This window comes from Musca autumnalis, unplaced genomic scaffold, assembly GCF_047663935.1.
Source record: "Musca autumnalis isolate F117 unplaced genomic scaffold, ASM4766393v1 scaffold_3, whole genome shotgun sequence".
Classification (NCBI taxonomy): domain Eukaryota; kingdom Metazoa; phylum Arthropoda; class Insecta; order Diptera; family Muscidae; genus Musca; species Musca autumnalis.
In genome coordinates this window covers 179,803,099-179,825,861 of record NW_027411866.1, presented here as the reverse complement: position 1 = coordinate 179,825,861, position 22,763 = coordinate 179,803,099, and the positions used below count along the sequence as shown (strand labels likewise).

Below are 22,763 nucleotides of genomic sequence, written 5' to 3'. Positions count from 1 at the left end.
ATTTTCAGGTCGATTAAGCTATAATTTGACATTTAGGGTTCTTAAGTGTAACTAAACTTATATAACAAAAGTTGTGGACATAGGTCCACGTTTTGGTATGGCCCCCATATAACGGTACCCCCGACTTATGGCATTTTGACGTTTTAGTTACATTTACCGACCGATTAAGCTATAAATTGACATTTAGGGTTCTTAAATGTCAATAAACTTATATAACTAGTGGACATAGGTCCATGTTTTGGAATTTTTAACCGAATTAGGAGTTATTTGACATTAAAGGCTCCCATCAAAGTGAAAACTAATTATTCCATTTTAGTCCAGAATATTTTATGGTGGAGGGTATGAAAAGTTCGGCCCGGCCGAACTTAACGCTTTTTTACTTGTTATGTCTTAATTTGTACTTATCTCAAAAATTATAAATATTTAACTTTCCTCGCAAATCATTAAAAACTCGTATGTGGTACATTATCATTACGTTATTTTTTAGTGTTCCGACATGTGGTACACAACGATTTTTTAGTGCTCCAACTGCGGAACACTACGATTTTTAGTGCTCCGTCTGCGGCGCCGAGTCCGAACGGCGTGTCTAAGACACCACTTTTGTAGAGAAATTTTACATGGCTGAAATACTCAGGAAATGTCGCCAACATTACTGAGGGGTATTTTGCCACCGTTGAAAAGTGTTTTGATGTTGCCTGGTCGGGGAATCGAACCCACGACCTTATGTGTGCAAGGCGGGTGTGCATACCATTGCACCACGGTGGCACCCTATATCAATAAAAGTATTAACTTTTAATAGTCTGAACTTTAACTCGTCTTGACCACATAAAAATGTTTACATAAACCGCCAATTGCATCCTCAAATTCCTTTCTATCTTCTTTATTGTGGTTTTAGTACTCTCTTCATATTTCGTCATTATTTGCTGAATTATGTGATGGCTACTTCAAACCACCACATACTCATACGCTTCTGTAACCGTATGATTTTTATAGGATAATAAAAATATTATACAATTTCTACACAACCTTTGAGAAAATACTTAAAGAGAGCGCAAAGCTAGCTGTCTTCATGGGTTTTTATTATTCTAAGACTCAATAAGATTTTTAACCCTTTCGGTAATTCTATGCCATATGGCATAACCAGTTTTTGAAGCCCGTTTTAAGGCAAAATACTTATGGGCACTCTTTTTTTAATAATTTTGTATTTTTCCCTGAAGTGTTATCTATAAATAATTCGACAAAAATTTTTGATTGGTGGACCCTATACATTGTTATGTCTCAAAGAGCAAGCGCTCCTCGTTCGATTTAAAATTTTCATGAAAATACCATCTTATAATTTTTTATATTTTATTAATAAAAATATTGTTTTTGTTAACTTTTTGTATTTAATTTAGTAGATAATCATTGCCTTAATAATTAAAACGAAAAAAGATCCGAAATATAGTTCAATGGAGCTGCCAGATTTTTTATATTTCATACTATGCCATATGGCATAGATTTTTCCCAATGGAAATGTTTTACTTTGTTTGACTCCCAGACCTTCTATTGTAAAACCCCTAGATCTTCTATAAGAAGACCTCTAGATCTTGTGTAAGTCTTCTATACGAAGACTTCCAGGTCTTCTATAAGGAAACCTCCAGATCCACCATAGGAAAACCTCCAGATGATGTATAACAATTCTTGCAGATTTTCTAAAATAACTCCTCCAGATATTATATAAGATGGCCCCCACGTCTTCTACAAGCTGACCTCCAGCCCTTCTATAGGATGACATTCAGGTGTTCTATAAGAAGTCCTTCAGATCTGCTATATGAAGGCATTCAGGTCTTCTATAAGAAGTCCTCCAGTTTTTCTATAAGAAGGCCTCAAATCTTCCATAAAAAGACCCTAGGTTTTCTATAAGAAGACCCTAGCTTTTCTATAAGAAGACCCTAGGTTTTCTATATGAAGACCCTAGGTCTTCTATAAGAGGCTTTAAATGTTCTAAAAGAAGACCTCCAGATATTCTATAAGAAGACCTTCTATGTGAAGACCCCTAAATCTTCTAATAGTAGACCTCCAGATATTCTATGAAAAACCTTCATGTCTCCTATAAGTATGCTTTTCTATAAGAAGGGCCCCTGCTCTTCTATGAGAAGACCATCTGGTTTTATATAAGAAGGTCTCCTGCTCTTCTACGAGAAGACGTCCTGCTCTTCTATGAGCAGACCTCCTGCTCTTATATAAGAAGACCTCCTTCTCTTCTGTAAGAAGACCTCCTGCCCTTCTATATGCAAACGTCCTGCTCTTCTATGAAAAGACGTCCTGCTCTTCAAGAAGAGGACCTCCTGCTCTTCTATAAGAAGACCTCTTGCTCTACTATAAGAAGACCTCCGGCCCTTCTATATGCAAACGTCCTGCTCTTCTATGTGAAAACATCCTGTCCTTCTATGAGACGACCTTTTGCTCTTCCAGGAGAAGACATTCTGCCCTTCTATGAGAGGACCTACTGCTCTTTTATGAGAAGACGTCCTGCTCTTCTATAAGAAGACCTCTTCCTCTTCTATAAGGCCTCCTTGTTTTCTATAAGATGAAATTTAATTAAAAAATCGAATATTTTAGTTTTGTTTTTTTTTTTCCTTTAAATACATTCTATGCCATATGGCATAGTGTCCAAAAACCACTTATCCAAACAAAATGTTAAAAAATTAGTTTTGATTATTCATATAGTGGGCTTTAGTATATATAAAATTGGAAAAATATATTTTTCAGATCAAAAACAAAAAAGAAGCACCGAAAGGGTTAATGGTATCTATGGCCAAACGCCAAAGAAAATCGATTATTTTTTGTTGGTTTTAGAACATTGATGCCACGGTTACATATGTATGTACATTGGAGTGACAAAAAAAAACAAGTAAAAAAATAAGTTCGGCCCAAGCGAACTTTTTATACTCTCCACCATAAAACATTCTTCTTCGACAACTAAAAACCCAAATGCCTAAATTATTTAATCTAATCTAAAAACAAGTAAAAAAGTATCAGTCGGCTTTGCCGACAGAGATATACCCTCAGCCTGTGCAAACTGAAACACTTCTTTCACAAAAAATTATGTATTTAGGGGGTTTCAAAATTTTGGTCGTATGAACCGACAAAAATGTTGATTAAGATTAAAGTTCAAAAATTTTGCGGAAAAGGTACTTAAAGGAATGGACCGACATAGACCATGGGGGTGCCATGGGGGTTTTTACACCCTTCGGGCTGTTTTCTCAAGAAGTATGGACAACAACTTTTACATCGTAATTGAGGCAGCGAATGTAAGTTGCTTCAACAAAAATCAAAGTGATTCAATAGTAGGTCCTAAACTGAACTTTTCCGAAATTTTGTGTGGGAGGTACTCGAAGGAGTTTGCCGATTGAGTTCATATTGGAACCTCATCTAAGTCTGGTAGAAATTTCATAATGTGCAAAGTATGGACCAAATCGGTTAATCCCTTCAAGAGTTACCGTACGCACAAAATTTTCCGACCATTTTCGAACTTTTGTGGGGGAGGTACCGGAAGGAGTGGACCGATATAATCCATCTTTGAACTTGAACTAAGTTTGGACAAAATATTACGAAAGCCAAATTTTGGACCGAATCGGCAGATCCGTTCGAGGGTTATCTTGCGCTCCAACCACTACACACGGTGTCATAGGGTTTTTTGTAACTTTCAGGCTGTTTTCTCAGGAAGTATGGACTTGCCCCTAATAAAACTTACAGCGTCGTATAGAGGACAGCGAATACAACTTGCGTAAGCAAAAATGAAAGCGATTCGAGACCAGGTCCTAAACTGAACTTTTCCGAAATTTTTGTGTGGGAGGTACCCGAAGGAGTGGACCGATTGAGTCCATATTGGAACCTCATCTAAGTTTGGCAGAAATTACACGATGTGTAAAGTATGGACCAAATCGGTTATTCCCTACAAGAGTTATCGTGCGCACAAGTTTTGCGAAAATTTTTGAACATTTGTGGGGGAGGTACCTGAATCGAATCTGGACAAAATATTTCGATACCCAAAATTTGAACCGAATCGATTGATCCGTTCGAGAGTTATCGTGCGCACCAGCCAGACAGACAGACAGACGGACGGACATTGCTAGATGTACTCAAAATTGTCTGAAACGGATATCGTACAAACATACTTGGGGTCTAAAACCATTATTTCGATGAGGCACATTTTTGGTTTTTAGACCCCAAGTATGTTTGGACGAAATGTGTTTCAGACAATTTGGAGTTGATTTAGCAATGTCCGTCTGTCTGTCTGTCTGGCTGGCTGGTGCGCTCGATAACTCTCGAACGGATGAACCGATTCGGTTCAAATTTTGGCTTTCGTAATATTTTGTCCAAACTTAGTTTAATTTCGAAGATGAGCTATATCGGTCCACTCCTTCCGGTACCTCCTCCACAAAAGTTCCAAAATGTTCGGAAAATTTGTGGTCACGATAACTCTTGAAGGGAGTAACCGATTTGGTCCATACTTTGCACGTCGTGAAATTTCTACCAGACTTAGATGAGGTTCCAATATGGACTCAATCGGCCCACTCCTTCGGGTACCTCCCACACAAAATTTCGGATAAGTTCAGTTTAGGACCTGCTCTCGAATCGCTTTGATTTTTGTTGCAACAACTTGTATTCACTTCCCCCCAAACGACGGTACAAGTTTCATCAGGGGCAAGTCCATTCTACCTGAGAAAATGGCCGGAAAGTTGCAAAAAGCACCTATGACACCTTGTGTAGTGATTGGAGCGCAAAATAGCTCTCGAACGGATCTGTCGATTCCGTCCAAAATTTTGCCTTCGTAATATATTATCAAAACATAGTTTAAACTCGAAGATGGGCTATATCGGTCCACTCCTTCAGGTACCTCACCCACAAAACTTCAAAATGTTCGGAAAAATTTTGCGCGCGATAAATCTTGAAGGGAGTGACCGATGTAATCAATACTTTGCACATCCTAAAATATCTACCAGATATAGATCAGGTTCGAATATGGACTATATTTGTCTACTCCTTCTGGTATCTCTCACACAAAATTTCGGATAAGTTCACTTTAAGGCCTGCTCTCGAATCAGTTTGATTTTTGTTGAAGCGATTTGCATTCGCTACCTCCATTACGACGGTAAAAGTTTTTTCAGGGCAATTCCATATTTTTTGGGAAAACAGCCCGAAAGGTGTAAAAAACCCCTATGTCACCATATGTGGCGGTCGGAGAACACGATAACTATCGAACTGTTCAACCGATTTGGTCCAACATTAAGTCTTCGTCATATTATACCCAAACTTAGTTTCATGGGGCAATACCGGTCCACAACTTTCGGTACTTCTCCCAAATATTTAAAAAATGTCAATAATATGCTAGACGATATCACTTGAATGGGGCAACCAATTTGGTCCAATCTTTGGATCTCCTAATATTTTATCAAAGTTTAGTTTAACATCTAAAATGGACCATATCGGTCCTCCCTAAGGGTACCTACCTGTTCCTAATCCACGTTTTTGTCAGCAAGTTCAAATGTCCAAAAAGGGCCACAAAATTTTGAAGAGACCTTAAATACATTCGATCTGTTCGGAGGTAAAAGTTTGACTTCACATTGGCTGATGGTATATATCTGTCGACTGACACTTTTTTACTTGTTTTTTTTTTAATTTTTGGCAAATTTCATAAGAAGAATGGACTTTGACCACCAAAAACATTTTACCGTCGTAACAAGGGCCACAAAGACAAAAAAATTCAAAAAAAAAAAAAAATTTAAACAATCCGAGACTAGTCCTTAAACGGCATTCTTTTCAAAATTTGTATGGGAGGCACCCGCAGGGGTGTTCCGATGTAGTCCATATTCGGACGTAATCCAAGTCTATATGAAATAATACGATGTATACAATTAAGACCAAACCGGTTTTTCCCTTCGAGGGTTATAGTAGGCACTAGTCAGTTTAGTTGGCGTCGTCTCAGGAAGTATTGACTTGCACCCAAAAAAAGTGTACCGTTGTAAAAGGGACCGTAAGGCGAACATGTTTCAAACAAATTCAAGACGGTTCGAGAAGAGTTGTTAAAGTATACTTTTCCCATAGTAGTGGGTCGATATAGTCCATATTCGAACCTGATATATGCATGGAAGTAATATGTCCACATCCCCAGTTTGTAACAATTCGGTAATTCCCTTCTGGAACTTTTGAACTTTTGTGGGGGTAGTTAACGGAAGGGGTATAGCGATATGGTCCATCTTCGAACTTAAACTAAGTTTGGACAAAATTTACGAGACCTAAAATTTGACCTTTTATCGACATACAAAGATTCAGTTTGATCGATGCAATCTTGCCGTGATTATTCACGTCGGAAATTGTGAAAATTTATAGGACAAAAATGTTCACAAGAAAAGTCCATTTTGTTTGCAAAGTGATTTTTACAAGTTACTGTAAACCATACAGCACATGGTCGTATTACAAACTGTCCTGAGTACGTTTAGGCTTAAAACTGTCAAACTTTCAGAAAAAAAATGTCAAATGGCCAGATTGTTTTCGTGCAGCCCTCGTATAAAGCATTTGTTTGTGAATAACTATGTAACTATTGCCTTATGGCATTAGACAGAATCCACGTAATAGAATAGATATACTTATACTTCTAATATTTTCATCTTATCATATTGGCCTGGATATATGAGACCTTCAGATAGGCTCCTCCCCCAAAGAAGAGAGTGACAAATTTGTATGTGAACAAATTAGAGCTCAGATTTTGGTGAGTGTTGTCCTTGGTAAATAGGTTGTATTTGTTGCGTGTGGTCCCAAAATTGCATTAAATTTTACAATTGTTATCTACCGGCAGCATCTCCACAACGTGATATTCCAAGCTATCGGCAAAAGAGAAATAAACCGGATACGCGAAGCGGCTGATAGAGTAGGGCTTGAAAAAAATCAGTGTTGCCACATAAGAGGGTAATTAGTGAAAACGTAACGTGAGCCCCAATACAACCATGTGTGGGCAATACTGGGTTTGTACGGGGCGATGAAAGAGAATTAGTAAATGTCAGGAAAATTAGAGAAAATGATGGAAAAGAGGGAAAATTCGGTGTGATGGCTGCCGTATATAAGGCGTAACGGAGAGAAAATTCGCCATTTAAGTTATTGGTGTTAATACAAAGCGTATCTTGGTTGTTAAAGAAACTATAATAAAAAAACCCGAAAATCCCCAAATTAAATAAAAATAACCATTAAATATTCAAGGAAAAAAAATTCCTATAATTTTATTTAAATTGATTGTGTTGTTTTTCATGTGCTTGTGCGTACAAAAACATGTAAGTTGTCTGGCTTATTTTTTTTGGTGTGTTGTAGTTTGGTGTTACAATGTGGTTCTTTTTGTTAAAGATAACGCCAAAGGTAAAAACGACAGCACATATCAAAACTCTGACCCCTCCGAATGTTTACGTGGAGGAGGTCATCAAAATTTTAAGGAAATCCTGCGAAGAATTAATTGCCAAAGTAGACCAGAATTAATTGCCAAAGTAGACCAGAATTAATTGCCAAAGTTTATTGGTGGAGCCATTTGCACAGGGACGGGGATCATTTTGCTGTTGTGGCGTCTAGAACATTTCTCAGCCCAAGACAGAAGAACCTCATCATCTGAAAGCATATAAAAAAACAAAGACCTAAGTACTTGGTCCACCAGGTAATTTATTTGATGTGAATACTTACACTCTCCGAATTCAAACAACCATCTGAGGCCAACTGGTTTGCATCTGATTCCTTTTCTTTATTGGAATGCGCATGCGCGCCTGTAATGATGCTTGATATCTGAAATTGAAAGAAAACGATTGATTTAAAAATTTTGCTGATACTTATGCTTTAAATTATAACCAATAACTAAAAAAACAAAACAAGAAGATTAAGAATTATTTACGCTTAGGTTAAGTGTGATTGTCCGTAGTTAGTATATTTTACTTTTTAAGATTTAAAAATTTGTTAAGATTTCTAACGCCCTAGATTTTACGTGAGCGTAGGGTTACACTGATGTACGATAGGAATAATTGAAATTGATTTTGTGTATGGACATATGGTAACGTCCATGATACCTTCGTAACAGAGCTCTATTAGGAGGATGTAGTCTTTTCTAAAGTGGCCATATTGGCGAAAAATATTCCTAAACGTATTAGTTAGTAGCCTGAGCGATTGGCTCACAATAGAAGCGTCGGTGTTAGGAGTTCAAAATATTGACTTTGTTTAAATGTTTTGCTGTTAGGTTTAAGTTTAAAAAAATGTCAATAAAATATTTTAATGTTTGATTGTATGTCATTATAATGAATTGTTAAGTGTTTCTTTGTGAGGGAGTGAATAGGATGTAAGTTACTGTTCGGTAAGTGTGTGTGGCTTTCGGGGCTCTTAAAAAAAATGTTTCTATTAGGACGGAAGAGTCAAGGTAGGGTGGGCAAGTGTGGGAACGAAGACAGCAAGTTCCCTGGTCATGGTAGTATGTTGTGTTTGTGTCGTTTTATTTTGTTTGTGTATGTATTCCCCCTTCTCATTATTGTTTGACCCCTAGGGCTGATGGTGGCAGGGTTAAGAACCCCCTGAATGTGTGTGCCCCGACTGAGCGAGTTGGAACCCCACCATAGCGCCGCATTAGGCGGTACATAACAATATGGCGCCCAAATTAAACAGTAATTTCAAGTTAGTGCAATAACACCTAAGCACTAAACAATAGACCATAGGGTTAAATAGCCAAAAACGAATATCGCATTTTCTAAAAACTAACGGATATTGCATCCACATTTTTGAATTAACAAAACTGTGATAATAGTGCAATATTTAGCTTAAGTTGTTAGAAAATAAGGATATGTCGTTCCACTGTATAGGGTCTAGTACAATAGCTCTTGTTCGTTAATTGTAACAATGAATGTATTGTGTTGATGACCTGTGTTTATGTATCTGTATTTATTTTCCCGTATTAGAGTAATTAAAATAGACTAGGGCTAGCATAGGATACTAAGTGCAATATTTTCAGTGACGAGTTTTGTCATAGACTTTATTGTGCAATAGCTTTCTTACACGAGATCTTTTTTTTATCAAGAAGTTTAGAAAAATGCCGTGATGTTGTTTTTGTTCTAGCGTAGTTACTACAGATTAAGGTTAGCATAGGAAAAGAGTGTGCAATATCTGCCATGATGACGTTGTCCTGGACTGTATTGTGCAGTCACATTCCTAACACGAGATCTCTTTTCGACAACTATGGAGGAAACTGCCGTGATGTCACCTTAGTTCAGGAAATTGCGATAGATTAGGAATAACATAGAAACAAAGGTGCAATATCCGACATGAAAATATTTGATCATAGATTGTATTGTGCCATAGTATCTTTAACGTGAGATCTTTTTTATTAAAATAGTATAAAATTGCCACGGTGCTACCCTTTCAAATAATTCATGTTCAATTGTGTAAGTCCAGTATGTCAATACACCATGATCACCGAGTTAGGACGCTTTTATATTAAATATAACTTTTCTGTTACATTATATAAAAAAAAACACCACACACTTTACGTCACATGTAGCCGAAAATACATCCTATGAACTCCCATATGTGTATCTGTGTTTGTTGCTAAATTATATTTTGTGTTCTATTTTAGAAAATACCTACATTCCTTTTAATACCTCAATAACTTTTATCTCTTATATGTCAGTTAAATGTTTGTAGAACTAATAACCATTAAGAAGACTAGCAAGTAGTATTAGTATTCATTAAGATTCACCATTTTATACAACAACAATATATTGAATCTGTCCAATAACAACAAATATAACTTAACTCTCTAATGAGCGACTCTAAATCCGCTAAAATCAAAAGAAATCGCAAAAGAAATCGATCATTGACATTTGATCTAAGCAGATCTATTCTGTCACCAAGAAAAAAGAAATCAAAGAAAAAAACTAAGAAAATGCAATACGCCAACCCCAATAGTGACCCGTCAATTCGGGACTTATCTGGCTCTATTATAAACAATGGTCCAAGCACTAGCGCAGCAGCCAGATTGGCAGCGAATATTCCTCCACCTAATGTTCATCCCCCTGAAGTTGACAAGTTAGTTAGAAGTCTTGTCAAAGACAGCCTAGATCATGCCCGAGCAAACCTTCAGTCTTTGGTCCAAGAAAGCGTAAACAAAGAGATGGAGAAAATGTATGGCATGATAAGTAAACTTAACGACGCAGTGTCAAAGTTGTCCATAGGTGGTAGCTCTGCTCCTCATAAGACGGCACCTCAATTACAACATAACACTATGTCGCAATCTCAACAACGAACAGATAGTCCTATAATGCAACCTTTAACAAATAACAACACATCTCAGTCTTTTCCACCCAACAATTCTACCAGCCAATCTCAACCGCAAACTAATAATCCGAATCCACAGATAAATTATAGGAATGCTATTACTCCATCATTTCAAAGTTTTCCTAATGGGTATGGAATCAGAGTAGAAAGATTTGGGATAAATTTTTCCGGCCGATCTAACAGCCTCTCGGTAGAGGATTTCATTTATCGTTTAGAATATTTTCAACGGCACTATCATCTAGCCTGGGAAGATATTTTAAATGAATTCCATAATCTCGTTTCAGGACCAGCAATAGAATGGTTCTGGCTTCAACAAAGAAGTAACACCATTACAAGTTGGGAATCACTGAAACATGGGTTATTAGAGCGTTTCAAAACTAGGCGTACATGTTTTGAAGAAATGAGAGACTTGCTAGAAAGAAAGCAGATGCCAGGGGAATCCATCGATCAATTTTTCCACGAAATAAATTCAATGAGGTCCAAGTTGGAAAAACCTGTTTCAGAATTTGAGATGATTTCCCTGGTTAAAAAGAATTTGCGAAAAAATCTTTCTAGCATAGTCTACTCCATGAATGTATCATCCCTGGAACAGCTTAGAGTGGAATGTCTAGAAGTAGAGAGAACCTTTTTTGGTAAAAAAGACCTAATTCCAATGCCGTCCCAAAACATAAATAAACCTATAAGGGTAAACGCGATCCTGGATGAGGAAGTAGAGGGCTTACCAAGATTCGAAGAACTGGAATATAATGTTGATGTATCGGCAGTAAACAACCCAATAGTATGTTGGAATTGCCAAAGTAGCGGTCATGGGTTTAGAGACTGCATGTCATCCCAACGAAGCTATTTCTGTTTTAGGTGTGGAAAACCCAACACTACCGCCCCAAAATGTGCGAATTGCCGTTCGGGAAACGGGAAGAAGAACGCGGTTACGGTGGGGAACCAGCGTTCCTCCGAACAACCCGCCGTTCCGACTCCCCAACCCAACTGATTGAAAACCAGGAAAAAGCCAACTTTTCTAAACTTCGGCATTACCTACCATTAGAAGTTAGGGAAGAAAATTATAGAAAAACTAAGGCAAAGATTTTCCAAAATAAACCTGATGATGAAAATAATTCCCCAAGAGTAAATGAAAACCCAAACGTAAACTATGATAAAGCAAACAAAAAGAAAAGCAAAATCCTTAAACTAAGAGAAAGACAAAAACAAAACAAACTCATAAAAAGATCGGTTTCGGAAGCGATACTAAGATGCCATAGAAGGAAAGATCCTAGACCATTTGTGAACGTAAAGATTGAAGGAAAAGAAATTCGAGGTCTTCTAGACTCTGGCGCTACAGTTAGCCTACTAGGCAAGAATTGTAGAGAAGTGGTTGAAGAGTTAGGAATCGACATAAAAACTTATATGGCAAATGTCAGTACGGCCTCAGGACAGCTTCACAGAATCTTAGGGTCCATAGAGGTAGAAGTTGAATACAAAGAAAAATTAACTAGAATGAAATTAATATTGTGTCCTGATTTAGAGCAGGAGCTATACTTGGGTGCTGATTTCTGGAAACTATTTCAAATAGCCCCAGAAGTGTTTCCTGTAGACGAGGTAGATCTAGATTTGATTCGAAAAATTCATGGTTCGGCGACCAACTTAGAAACGAAAATGCACGTCCTTACTGATGAGCAACAGAAAAAATTAAATGACGTTGTAAAAAAGTTCTCTACATTCGAAGAAAATGGCCTAGGGTGCACCAAATTGGAAAAGCACGCTATAAAATTAGTCGAAGGGGCAAATCCGGTCAAGGAAAAACATTATCCCTTGTCGCCGGCGGTCCAAGAGATTGTGTACAATGAAATAGACAACATGCTTGCCTTGAATGTCATAGAAGAAAGCGATTCTCCTTGGAGTAACCGCACTACGGTCGTACGAAAACCTGGCAAAAATCGCTTTTGCCTGGATGCCAGGAAGCTAAATGCCTTGACCATCAAAGACGCTTATCCGTTACAGAATATCGATGGAATCCTGAGCCGAATAGACCAAACGCATTATATAAGCAGCGTCGACCTGAAGTATGCCTTCTGGCAGATTGAGCTGGAGGAGGAAGCGAAGCCCTTCACTGCCTTCACGGTTCCAGGTCGACCGCTGTACCAATTCCGGGTAATGCCGTTTGGTTTATGTAATGCGGCTCAGAGACTCTGTCGATTGATGGATAAGGTGATACCCGGAAAGTTAAAATCCAATGTTTTTACATACCTAGATGATCTGCTGATAATTGCAGAAGATTTTGACGACCACTTGAGACTGCTAAGCGAGGTAGCGGAATGTTTAAAAAAGGCCAACCTTACCATAGGATTAAAAAAATCACTGTTCTGCTTTCGAGAACTAAAATACCTCGGATTCATAATAGGTAATGGCTGTCTGAAGACAGACCCCGATAAGGTCAGTGCCATCCAAAAAATCCCGGTACCGAAATCGCCCAGAGAAGTCCGAAGTTTTCTCGGTACCGCAGGATGGTATAGGCGGTTTATTAAAGATTTTGCCGCAATATCAGCCCCCCTCACCGATACATTAAAAAAGGGTAAAAAGTTCGCCATCACTCCCGAGGCCTTAGAATCTTTTAAAACTCTGAAACAAGCTCTTACATCCGCACCCGTACTCCGACACCCTGATTTTAGGAGAGAGTTTTATATTCAATGCGATGCATCTGAGTATGGTGTCGGAGCCGTATTATTTCAGAAAAACGACGATGGTGAGGAAAATCCCATCGCGTTTTACTCCCAAAAACTGAATGCCTGTCAACGGAACTACTCGGTGACAGAAAAGGAGTGCTTAGCAGCAGTGCTAGCCGTAAAACGATTTCGACCTTACGTCGAACTGATGAAATTTTCAATCCTCACCGACCACGCAAGCCTCAAGTGGCTAATGTCCTTGAAGGATCTCAGTGGCCGATTAGCCCGATGGTCGCTCCAGCTTCAGGCCTATGATTTCACAATAGAGCATAAAAAGGGATCAGAGAACATCGTGGCAGATACCCTATCCCGAGTACCAGTTGACTCTGGCATCGTAATTGAAGAACTAAATAATGATGACCTTTTAGACTTCGAGACAACGGCTTTTGAGAGCGAAGATTACGCAGAACTGCGCGAGACAATCATCCAGAACAACGAAGCTTTACCCGATTTAAAAGTAGAAGGTGATAAAATCTACAAAAAAATTAAAAATTGTGATCCTGATGTAGTAGAGTTCGAATGGAAGTTGTGGATACCCCTGGATATCACATACGTGCTAATAGAAAAGGCCCATAACTATAATAATACGGTCCACGATGGTATGCACAAAACTCTAAATAGATTGCGAAGATTCTATTACTGGCCTAAGATGGTGTCACAGGTGAGGCAGTATGTGAGAAACTGCAGCACCTGTAAAGAAACAAAATCTTCCAATCAACACATGAACCCCACCATTGGGAGTGAAGTGGTTACCGAAAGGCCATTCCAGAAATTGTATGTGGATTTTCTGGGGAAATACCCCCGTTCTAAGCAAGGAAACGCCTACATTTTTATAGTTGTGGACCATTTCACAAAGTTCACCTTTTTGCACGCAATGAAGGAAGCAACTGCTCAAAACGTCGTGAAGTTTTTAGAAAGCCAGGTATTCCATACCTTCGGGGTACCACAGGTTGTCCACAGCGACAACGGTAAGCAATTTGTCTCAAAGGCGTTCGAGCAAATGATTAATAATTATAAGATACAACACTTAAAAACGGCCGTTTATTCCCCACAATCAAACGCTTCGGAGCGTGTTAATCAGTCAGTACTAGCTGCTATACGAACGTATGTTGAATCTGACCACCGCGACTGGGATTTATATTTACCAGAGATCGAACAGGCCCTTCGAACATCAGTGCATGCATCCACAGGCGTGAACCCATTTTTTGCCCTCTTTGGGTATAACATGTTTACTAGTGGCACGGATTACAAATTAGCCAAAAAACTCTTATCGTTCACGGACCACCAAATAGAGAATCTCCACAAAAATGATAAACTCGATCTCTTGCGAGAGAAAATCAAGAGCAATATGCATCAAGCACATGAAAGCAGTGCCAAAAGATACAACCAAAGGGCACGTATGGTTAAATTTCTACCAGGCCAAGAAGTCTATAGGAGAAACCATATCCTATCAGATTTCAAAAACAACTTGAATGCCAAATTTTGCAAAAAATTTTTAAAGTGTAGGGTGGTTAAGCCGATAGGGAATAACATCTATGAACTAGAAACACTACAGGGCAAACCATTAGGAAATTTCCACGCCAAGGATATAAAGATATAAAAGTGCAATAATACTGTGATATGTAGAAACGTAAGTGCAATATAGGGTAAGGAAATGAATGTAGTGTACGTCCATTTTTTGCCTTTTGCACTTCTGTCGATTATATGAGGAATTATTGTCATTTTTATATCTGTATTTTTATTAGAAATATATTTTTTGTCTGTCCAGTTTTTCAATAACCTTTGGGAAAATTCTACGCAAAACCTACTAAAATATAAAAAGTGCAATGATACTGTGATAATAGAAACGTAAGTGCAATATAGATTAAGAAATGAATGTTGGTGTACGTCCATTTTTTAAGTATTTTGCCTTTATCGTGATTATTATTACAAATTATACACTTTTTATGTTTTGTAGTAGGCTAAGAAATAAATAGGATTGCCCGGCTGTTGAGACAAGACAGGGCGTGGGAGTTCCCCACGTTGGGAAATTAATGGACAAATAGTCGAAAACAGAGAAAAGAAACACACCAAAATAAAACGACTCCTAAAAAAACCATTACCCAAAAATCGTCTGCAACTGTCTCTAATCTATAAAAGCCTTACTGGTACTATTAATTTAATTAATAATAGCGCTAATAAACTAAATTAATTTAGAAAAAAATACATGTGCATCTAAAGCATAACCAGCCGAAAATACTTGCATACAAAAATAACCCCCAACTTTATTGTGTAATATTATTATGGAAAACGGCCATGTATTTTAAAAGATCCTGAAAGTATTGCATTTCGTAGGACAATTCATAATTTTGTTACCACACAACAGTGAACACAAAAGCAGTTTCAATTTATTTCCAATCATATAAACGCTCCCACTGACCAAAATAGCTAGCCATGATATCGAGGCTCTTTTCACAACAGTCGACATTTTATAGTATAATATGGATTAGTTCATATCTTTTCTTCATGGTATCTTTTATTGCCCACCGATACACAGAAAATTATTTTGTTATTTTTTTTTTTTGAAGTCCCACCACAGATTAATTGAACAAATGTTTTAATTTTATTAAATTTCCACTTCGTGAATTTGTTCTTTCTAACATGTTCCAATGTTAGCCAAAACATAACTAAATTTGTCTTACCGTAACACCGAAAAGAAATGAAATAAAAATTATAAGGTAAATTTATGATCATTGTGGTAAAACCAATGTCTTATATTAATCCATAATGTTTTCATTTATTCTGGAAAGTTTTCACATTTTTTTTAAATAGTCAATTATTATACCGAAGTTGTCTTAAATTATTGATAATATTTGCCTTTGTGTAGAATTATGAAGAACATTTAAACGGTAGGAATTTGTCTTGCCTCTTCTGCCATACACTTCTGTTATACATTTCATTCCCCACAATTTTTTTTTTTTGTTTGTTTGCGTATTTATGCACGGAGTAATCAAATCAATTTGTGAACGGATATTCTAGATTGTTGACAACTTTACATATTTATCACCACCCGCTGAATAACACACACAACATAGAAAGAATAAGTATTTCTACATGAAAACATTAGAACACACGCACTGTACAACATTCCCTTTTATACGCGAGAAAACCAATTAAAATTGCAGTAATTTTTAAATAAATGATTGGTGCCTTTTTTTTAGGTTGCTTGCATTAGCCACAAAACGTTTAATAAATAAATGAGAATATGTTATAGGCAAACATTTGAAGTTTCTTTTCGTTGCTACTGGCTAACAGTTTTTACAGGCACTGCAATGGCCTGAATTCGTAAACAACAATAAAATGTTTCAACTGCAATGTCAGGTACATGTGCACTTATAAAAAAATCGCAACATTTTTGCAGCCACACAACAACACGTATTGATAAATTGAATAATGCAGATAATTTCACATTCATAGAAAACGCACATCTATTTGTTACGGATGACAAATAAATGAATGTATTATTATAACGCAGCACTGATTATATCACATTAATTCTTCACAGAATAATCGATGTGTATGGACGGACACTCGTCCATAATTCAATTTAGTATTCATAGAAAATGTATGTTTATTTGTTATGGATGACAAATAAATTCATGTATTTGTTATTATAACACGACACCGACTCATATTAAATATTGACGTCACAATTCAATGAAATATTAACCACCATTGGTTATAACAATAATTGTTGTGATCCTTGGGATGACTAATTTAGACATTCTTTGTTTATAGCACTTGCTCACAACACAAAAAAAATTGCACTGCACTTTTGTTTTCAAATGTTTTCATGTAGAATTAATTGTAAACACACTCAATAAAATATTCACCAAGAAATAGCAAAGCTAAAAACTCACCGGAAAAGTGTAGAATATCCATTCATGCTGCTGTGTTTTGGGTCCATAAATGTGTACAAATTCAATGTAATGGCTGGTGGTAAATAAAAGGGTTGATAATATTCCACATCCACGTATTCTCCCACAGATTAAAATGCCTGTAGTTCGGCCGGCAAACACACAACAATGTAGGCGGTTGTACGCAGGTAGATTATGTTTACATCCTTGCAAGCAAACACCCCAAAAACTGAAAACGAAAAAAATGAAAACAAATTAGAATGTATGTCCGTCTGGCACAAAGAAAATGAGCACCTTACCTGTTCCGTGTTTCTTCAAAGAAAAAAATTAGTCTGTTCCCAGCTATAAGAAACATGTTGTCCTGTACAGATGTATTATTCAATTGTACTCTTATAATTGAAATTGTCATCCATCTGTTCCATAGCACATCTTATTTTTTTTATGTTTACGTTGCGATGTTGGTAGAAGAACGACATAAACAGCAACATCGGTCAGGGCAATTGGCACGTTGATAACAAGAAAAGTCTGAAAGAAAAAAAAAAAAAAAAACAACAACAATGTTAGACGTGGAAGAATACGGAGAGTCATAAACAAAAAACTCAATACTCACCGATCTTCTTTGTTTAAACATGAATAATCTCCAAACATGTTCGTGTGGCTTCTCGTCATGCATGTTTGACTGAGGCTACTGAGGAAAAAAGGCGGCAAATATTATATGGCCTCAACCGGTCATGTACAGCTGGAGAGATTGCAAATATGTATGACGTCAAACAGTTGTGTGCATGAAGTGTACAAGTTGTACAAACTTCATTACGAAATGTTAAAGAAGAATACACACTCACACAAACGAGGCAGCCTCTATTGATGAGTGTTAAACCCATTAAGCGATGAATGCCGGTTAGGCGGCATATACACACACACCTATGTACATGCATATATGAATGGGAGACAGCAACCACGCTAAATTTTTCTGTGCGTATGTTCGAGCATACAAACGCCAACAATAATGCCAATTTAAGATATGGGAGTTTTATCTGAAATGGAAAAAAATATGTTTTAGAATAGCACGCATAATAAAATTATTTTTATCCAGGCTTACCAATATCACATTGCCCAAAACGGCCCAGTCCTTTTAATATGTTTGCGTTACCTCGTGGTTTCTATGAGGTAATAACTTCCTCGCCAGAAATTCTCCATGATCCGTAGGAAAACATCCTTTACTAGACACGCACATCGCCATCTCCACCGGATGCCTTGGAAATGGCGAAGTTTTGTTGCGTGTGGTCCCAAAATTGCATTAAATTTTACAATTGTTATCTACCGGCAGCATCTCCACAACGTGATATTCCAAGCTATCGGCAAAAGAGAAATAAACCGGATACGCGAAGCGGCTGATAGAGTAGGGCTTGAAAAAAATCAGTGTTGCCACATAAGAGGGTAATTAGTGAAAACGTAACGTGAGCCCCAATACAACCATGTGTGGGCAATACTGGGTTTGTACGGGGCGATGAAAGAGAATTAGTAAATGTCAGGAAAATTAGAGAAAATGATGGAAAAGAGGGAAAATTCGGTGTGATGGCTGCCGTATATAAGGCGTAACGGAGAGAAAATTCGCCATTTAAGTTATTGGTGTTAATACAAAGCGTATCTTGGTTGTTAAAGAAACTATAATAAAAAAACCCGAAAATCCCCAAATTAAATAAAAATAACCATTAAATATTCAAGGAAAAAAAATTCCTATAATTTTATTTAAATTGATTGTGTTGTTTTTCATGTGCTTGTGCGTACAAAAACATGTAAGTTGTCTGGCTTATTTTTTTGGTGTGTTGTAGTTTGGTGTTACAATGTGGTTCTTTTTGTTAAAGATAACGCCAAAGGTAAAAACGACAGCACATATCAAAACTCTGACCCCTCCGAATGTTTACGTGGAGGAGGTCATCAAAATTTTAAGGAAATCCTGCGAAGAATTAATTGCCAAAGTAGACCAGAATTAATTGCCAAAGTAGACCAGAATTAATTGCCAAAGTTTATTGGTGGAGCCATTTGCACAGGGACGGGGATCATTTTGCTGTTGTGGCGTCTAGAACATTTCTCAGCCCAAGACAGAAGAACCTCATCATCTGAAAGCATATAAAAAAACAAAGACCTAAGTACTTGGTCCACCAGGTAATTTATTTGATGTGAATACTTACACTCTCCGAATTCAAACAACCATCTGAGGCCAACTGGTTTGCATCTGATTCCTTTTCTTTATTGGAATGCGCATGCGCGCCTGTAATGATGCTTGATATCTGAAATTGAAAGAAAACGATTGATTTAAAAATTTTGCTGATACTTATGCTTTAAATTATAACCAATAACTAAAAAAACAAAACAAGAAGATTAAGAATTATTTACGCTTAGGTTAAGTGTGATTGTCCGTAGTTAGTATATTTTACTTTTTAAGATTTAAAAATTTGTTAAGATTTCTAACGCCCTAGATTTTACGTGAGCGTAGGGTTACACTGATGTACGATAGGAATAATTGAAATTGATTTTGTGTATGGACATATGGTAACGTCCATGATACCTTCGTAACAGAGCTCTATTAGGAGGATGTAGTCTTTTCTAAAGTGGCCATATTGGCGAAAAATATTCCTAAACGTATTAGTTAGTAGCCTGAGCGATTGGCTCACAATAGAAGCGTCGGTGTTAGGAGTTCAAAATATTGACTTTGTTTAAATGTTTTGCTGTTAGGTTTAAGTTTAAAAAAATGTCAATAAAATATTTTAATGTTTGATTGTATGTCATTATAATGAATTGTTAAGTGTTTCTTTGTGAGGGAGTGAATAGGATGTAAGTTACTGTTCGGTAAGTGTGTGTGGCTTTCGGGGCTCTTAAAAAAAATGTTTCTATTAGGACGGAAGAGTCAAGGTAGGGTGGGCAAGTGTGGGAACGAAGACAGCAAGTTCCCTGGTCATGGTAGTATGTTGTGTTTGTGTCGTTTTATTTTGTTTGTGTATGTATTCCCCCTTCTCATTATTGTTTGACCCCTAGGGCTGATGGTGGCAGGGTTAAGAACCCCCTGAATGTGTGTGCCCCGACTGAGCGAGTTGGAACCCCACCATAGCGCCGCATTAGGCGGTACATAACATATTGTAACCGGTTTTAAGAGCGCTATCCTCATTAAACAATTGTTGTGTTTTTGCTACATTTTTTCAATACAAATTTGAATACTGCTTAGTGCAAACTATACAATCACACGCTACATTTGCTTAATTCTTCTTGAAAATTTAGCGTAATACTTCATTCATACTATTGCTCAATATATCTGTTCAGCCTGCAAATAGAAGATGGTAAATAAAAGGAAATTGCATTGCAATATCCTGTCTCTGCTTCAGTCATCTTGTAACGAAGAAATACCTAATACGATTTTATCCGCTTAAAGTAGTATCGTTTTACCAAAACATTTCCTTCCTTGTTTACATATACCTAATTTCCAAAGAGACAATCTGGACGAAGAAGACATCAAAGTAAGAGACGAATAGGAAAGCAAATCAGGTTATACACATAAAATATAGCAAATTTTAAACTTTTTTCCCGTGATATTTCCCAGCAAAAGTATTTCTTAAAAATTGACTTACTAACTCATTATTTTTACAAGGTCATGCCACTTGAAATCAGTAATAAGCAAAAACCGGCGAATAAGTAGTTACGACTTGCAGTAATTTATTTACATCCAAGAAAAGTTGCTTTGTTCTTTATTTTAATTTTTGCAAAGTGAACGCTATGTGAGGAAAGGCCAAAATTTTGTAGTTTTCCATAAAAAATTTAAATTTTTTTTAAGCTACATTAAAGATTTTTGCTACATGGATTGAGAAAAAATCCCCATTTTCAAATCTGTTCGAAGTTTCGTTATTGCGCACAAATAAAACATCTTATAAAAACTCTACTCATTATATTGAGAATCATTGTTAATTCATTTATGGCTTCCTACATACTATATAATTACTGAGGTCCCATAACTTTAGTGAGGAAGTTGCAAATTTTCGCTGAACTTAAGATAGAATTAAAAAACTGTACAACGCTTATAATTTGCACAAATGCATGCGCTCCTTATGCGCATCCGATGTCACTATCAATCGTGGAAAAATACATCGATCTAAACCTATTTCAATTAAATCCATCAAGAACCGTGGATGTACATTCACAATTTATTTTTGGGATAAATTGGATACAGCTTCCATACCGGTAAACGCGAGTGATGTGTCGTTTTCTTAATTGAAAAGGAAACGATCCACAGAAAACGCGAAAAACATTGCGATATTTTCAAAAACATTTTTCGCAAATTTTATAAATTTTGGCAGTAGCCGTTCTAGTGGATGGATTTTAACGATCTATGATTTATATGATCCGAACCGTCAAAAAAACTAATATATCGCGAAGTCCCAGCACTACCAATGCTATATTGTAAATACTGTTACCAAAAAATAAATGTCTGGGCTACATAGACATTATACATATCAAATTATCAGTAATCGCGAGAATTTTTATCCTCTGATTGGTTTTTTGAAATTGCCGAATGCGCGTCGCAACCAGATCAAATATACAAAACAATCCGGCTTCAAAATTTCAGCATCCGTAAAGTGCGGATGCAGTGGAGATTTTAAAAATTGATAAATTAGAAGTGTTATCTTCATTTTGTATTCTGCTATTTTTACTTGGGACAGATATCCGTAATTTAAACGGTTAAACCGGCAATCGAATAACAACTTAAAAACCTCGTTGGCTTTAACGTGTTTTTATCTATTTTTATTCATTTTTGCGGTCATAGCTTTCACGCAAATTAACCTTTCCGCCAAATTTTTGAGCTTTGTTAAAAAACATTTAACTTGATCCAGTAATAGCCATATTTACAGGCAAACAACAGTAGTTCGCGTATTATAATAATGCAAACCTTGACTACGTGTGCTACCGTGGTGCAATGTTATGCACACCCGCCTTGCACGCTGAAGTTCGTGGGTTCGATTCCCCCACCAGTCAACATCAAATTTTCAACGGTGGCAAAATACCCCTCAGTAATGTTGGCGACATTTCCTGATTATTTCAGTCATGTAAAACTTCTCTTCAAGTGGTGTCTTAGGACACGCCGTTCGGACTCGGCGATAAACTCTCCTTGAGCTCAATATGAATCAGGGTGCACTTATTGATATGAGAGAAGTTTTCCTTGCCCCGCCTGGGTTGTTTGTGGAACATCATTATTATTATTATTATAAACTTTGGCTTTATGGAAACTATTTTTTTTTTTACTTTCACGCATATACATTTTAAATAATAAACCACAAATAATTCCTTTAAAAATTGCTGTCAAAAACAGTTTTCCAAAAATGTCAAAGTTAAATAAGTTTTCTTTGACATCAAAATCCTAATAAGAAATTAATTATGTAAAAGTTATTGACAGCGATTACGAACTATATAGATACATGTGTATTTGCAGAAGCAAATACATATAAATCAAATGAAATCCCAGAAATTTCATAATGGATGACATATCAATTTCATACTTAATCCCCAAGTCTGACAATATAAAATATTGATGTAATATAAATTAAAATTGCTGTCATTATCAACAAATTCATACATATATACAAATGGTAATATAATCCTTTCGAGACTATGGCATGGAAATTTGATTTCATATGGCTAACAATAACTGATTACTAATGCTGCCTGCATACTTTTAGGCTGAGAATTGTTGTTTATTATTGGTTGCAGCTGATTAAATTTCTAAAATATCTGGTACATACATGAAATTTATCCTCCAACAAGGGAATTT

The 22,763-nt window shown here is 36.7% G+C and overlaps 1 protein-coding gene and 1 long non-coding RNA gene across 3 annotated transcripts in view; one reads left to right on the top strand and one right to left on the bottom strand.

Moving 5' to 3' along the window:
• LOC141398560 (uncharacterized) overlaps positions 1-22,763 on the top strand; it is a 440,123-nt gene that overhangs the window by 269,610 nt on the left and 147,750 nt on the right. The gene's annotated exons all lie outside the window — the stretch shown is intronic.
• LOC141398557 (uncharacterized) lies at positions 7,227-18,187 on the bottom strand. Of its 2 annotated transcripts, XM_073975936.1 has the most exons (7): positions 18,048-18,187; positions 17,791-17,982; positions 17,559-17,687; positions 17,248-17,473; positions 16,952-17,177; positions 7,708-7,806; positions 7,227-7,635 (listed from the first exon to the last, which is right to left on the bottom strand). In XM_073975936.1, exons 4-7 carry the CDS (start codon positions 17,355-17,357, stop codon positions 7,576-7,578), a joined length of 495 nt encoding a protein of 164 aa, XP_073832037.1. In that variant the 5' UTR covers positions 17,358-17,473; positions 17,559-17,687; positions 17,791-17,982; positions 18,048-18,187; the 3' UTR covers positions 7,227-7,575. The 2 variants fall into 2 exon arrangements, with proteins under 2 accessions (XP_073832037.1, XP_073832038.1); XM_073975937.1 differs by lacking the exons at positions 16,952-17,177; positions 17,248-17,473; positions 17,559-17,687; positions 17,791-17,982; positions 18,048-18,187 and adding an exon at positions 15,472-15,808.

Coding starts and splice junctions, on each gene's coding strand:
- LOC141398557 (XM_073975936.1), bottom strand. CDS start 17,357: ATGACAATTTCAATTATAAGAGTACAATTGAATAATACATCTGTACAG. Junction 17,178..17,247: donor TTTGAAGAAACACGGAACAG/GTAAGGTGCTCA, acceptor TTTCGTTTTCAG/TTTTTGGGGTGTTTGCTTGC. Junction 7,807..16,951: donor GGATATTCTACACTTTTCCG/GTGAGTTTTTAG, acceptor TTTCAATTTCAG/ATATCAAGCATCATTACAGG.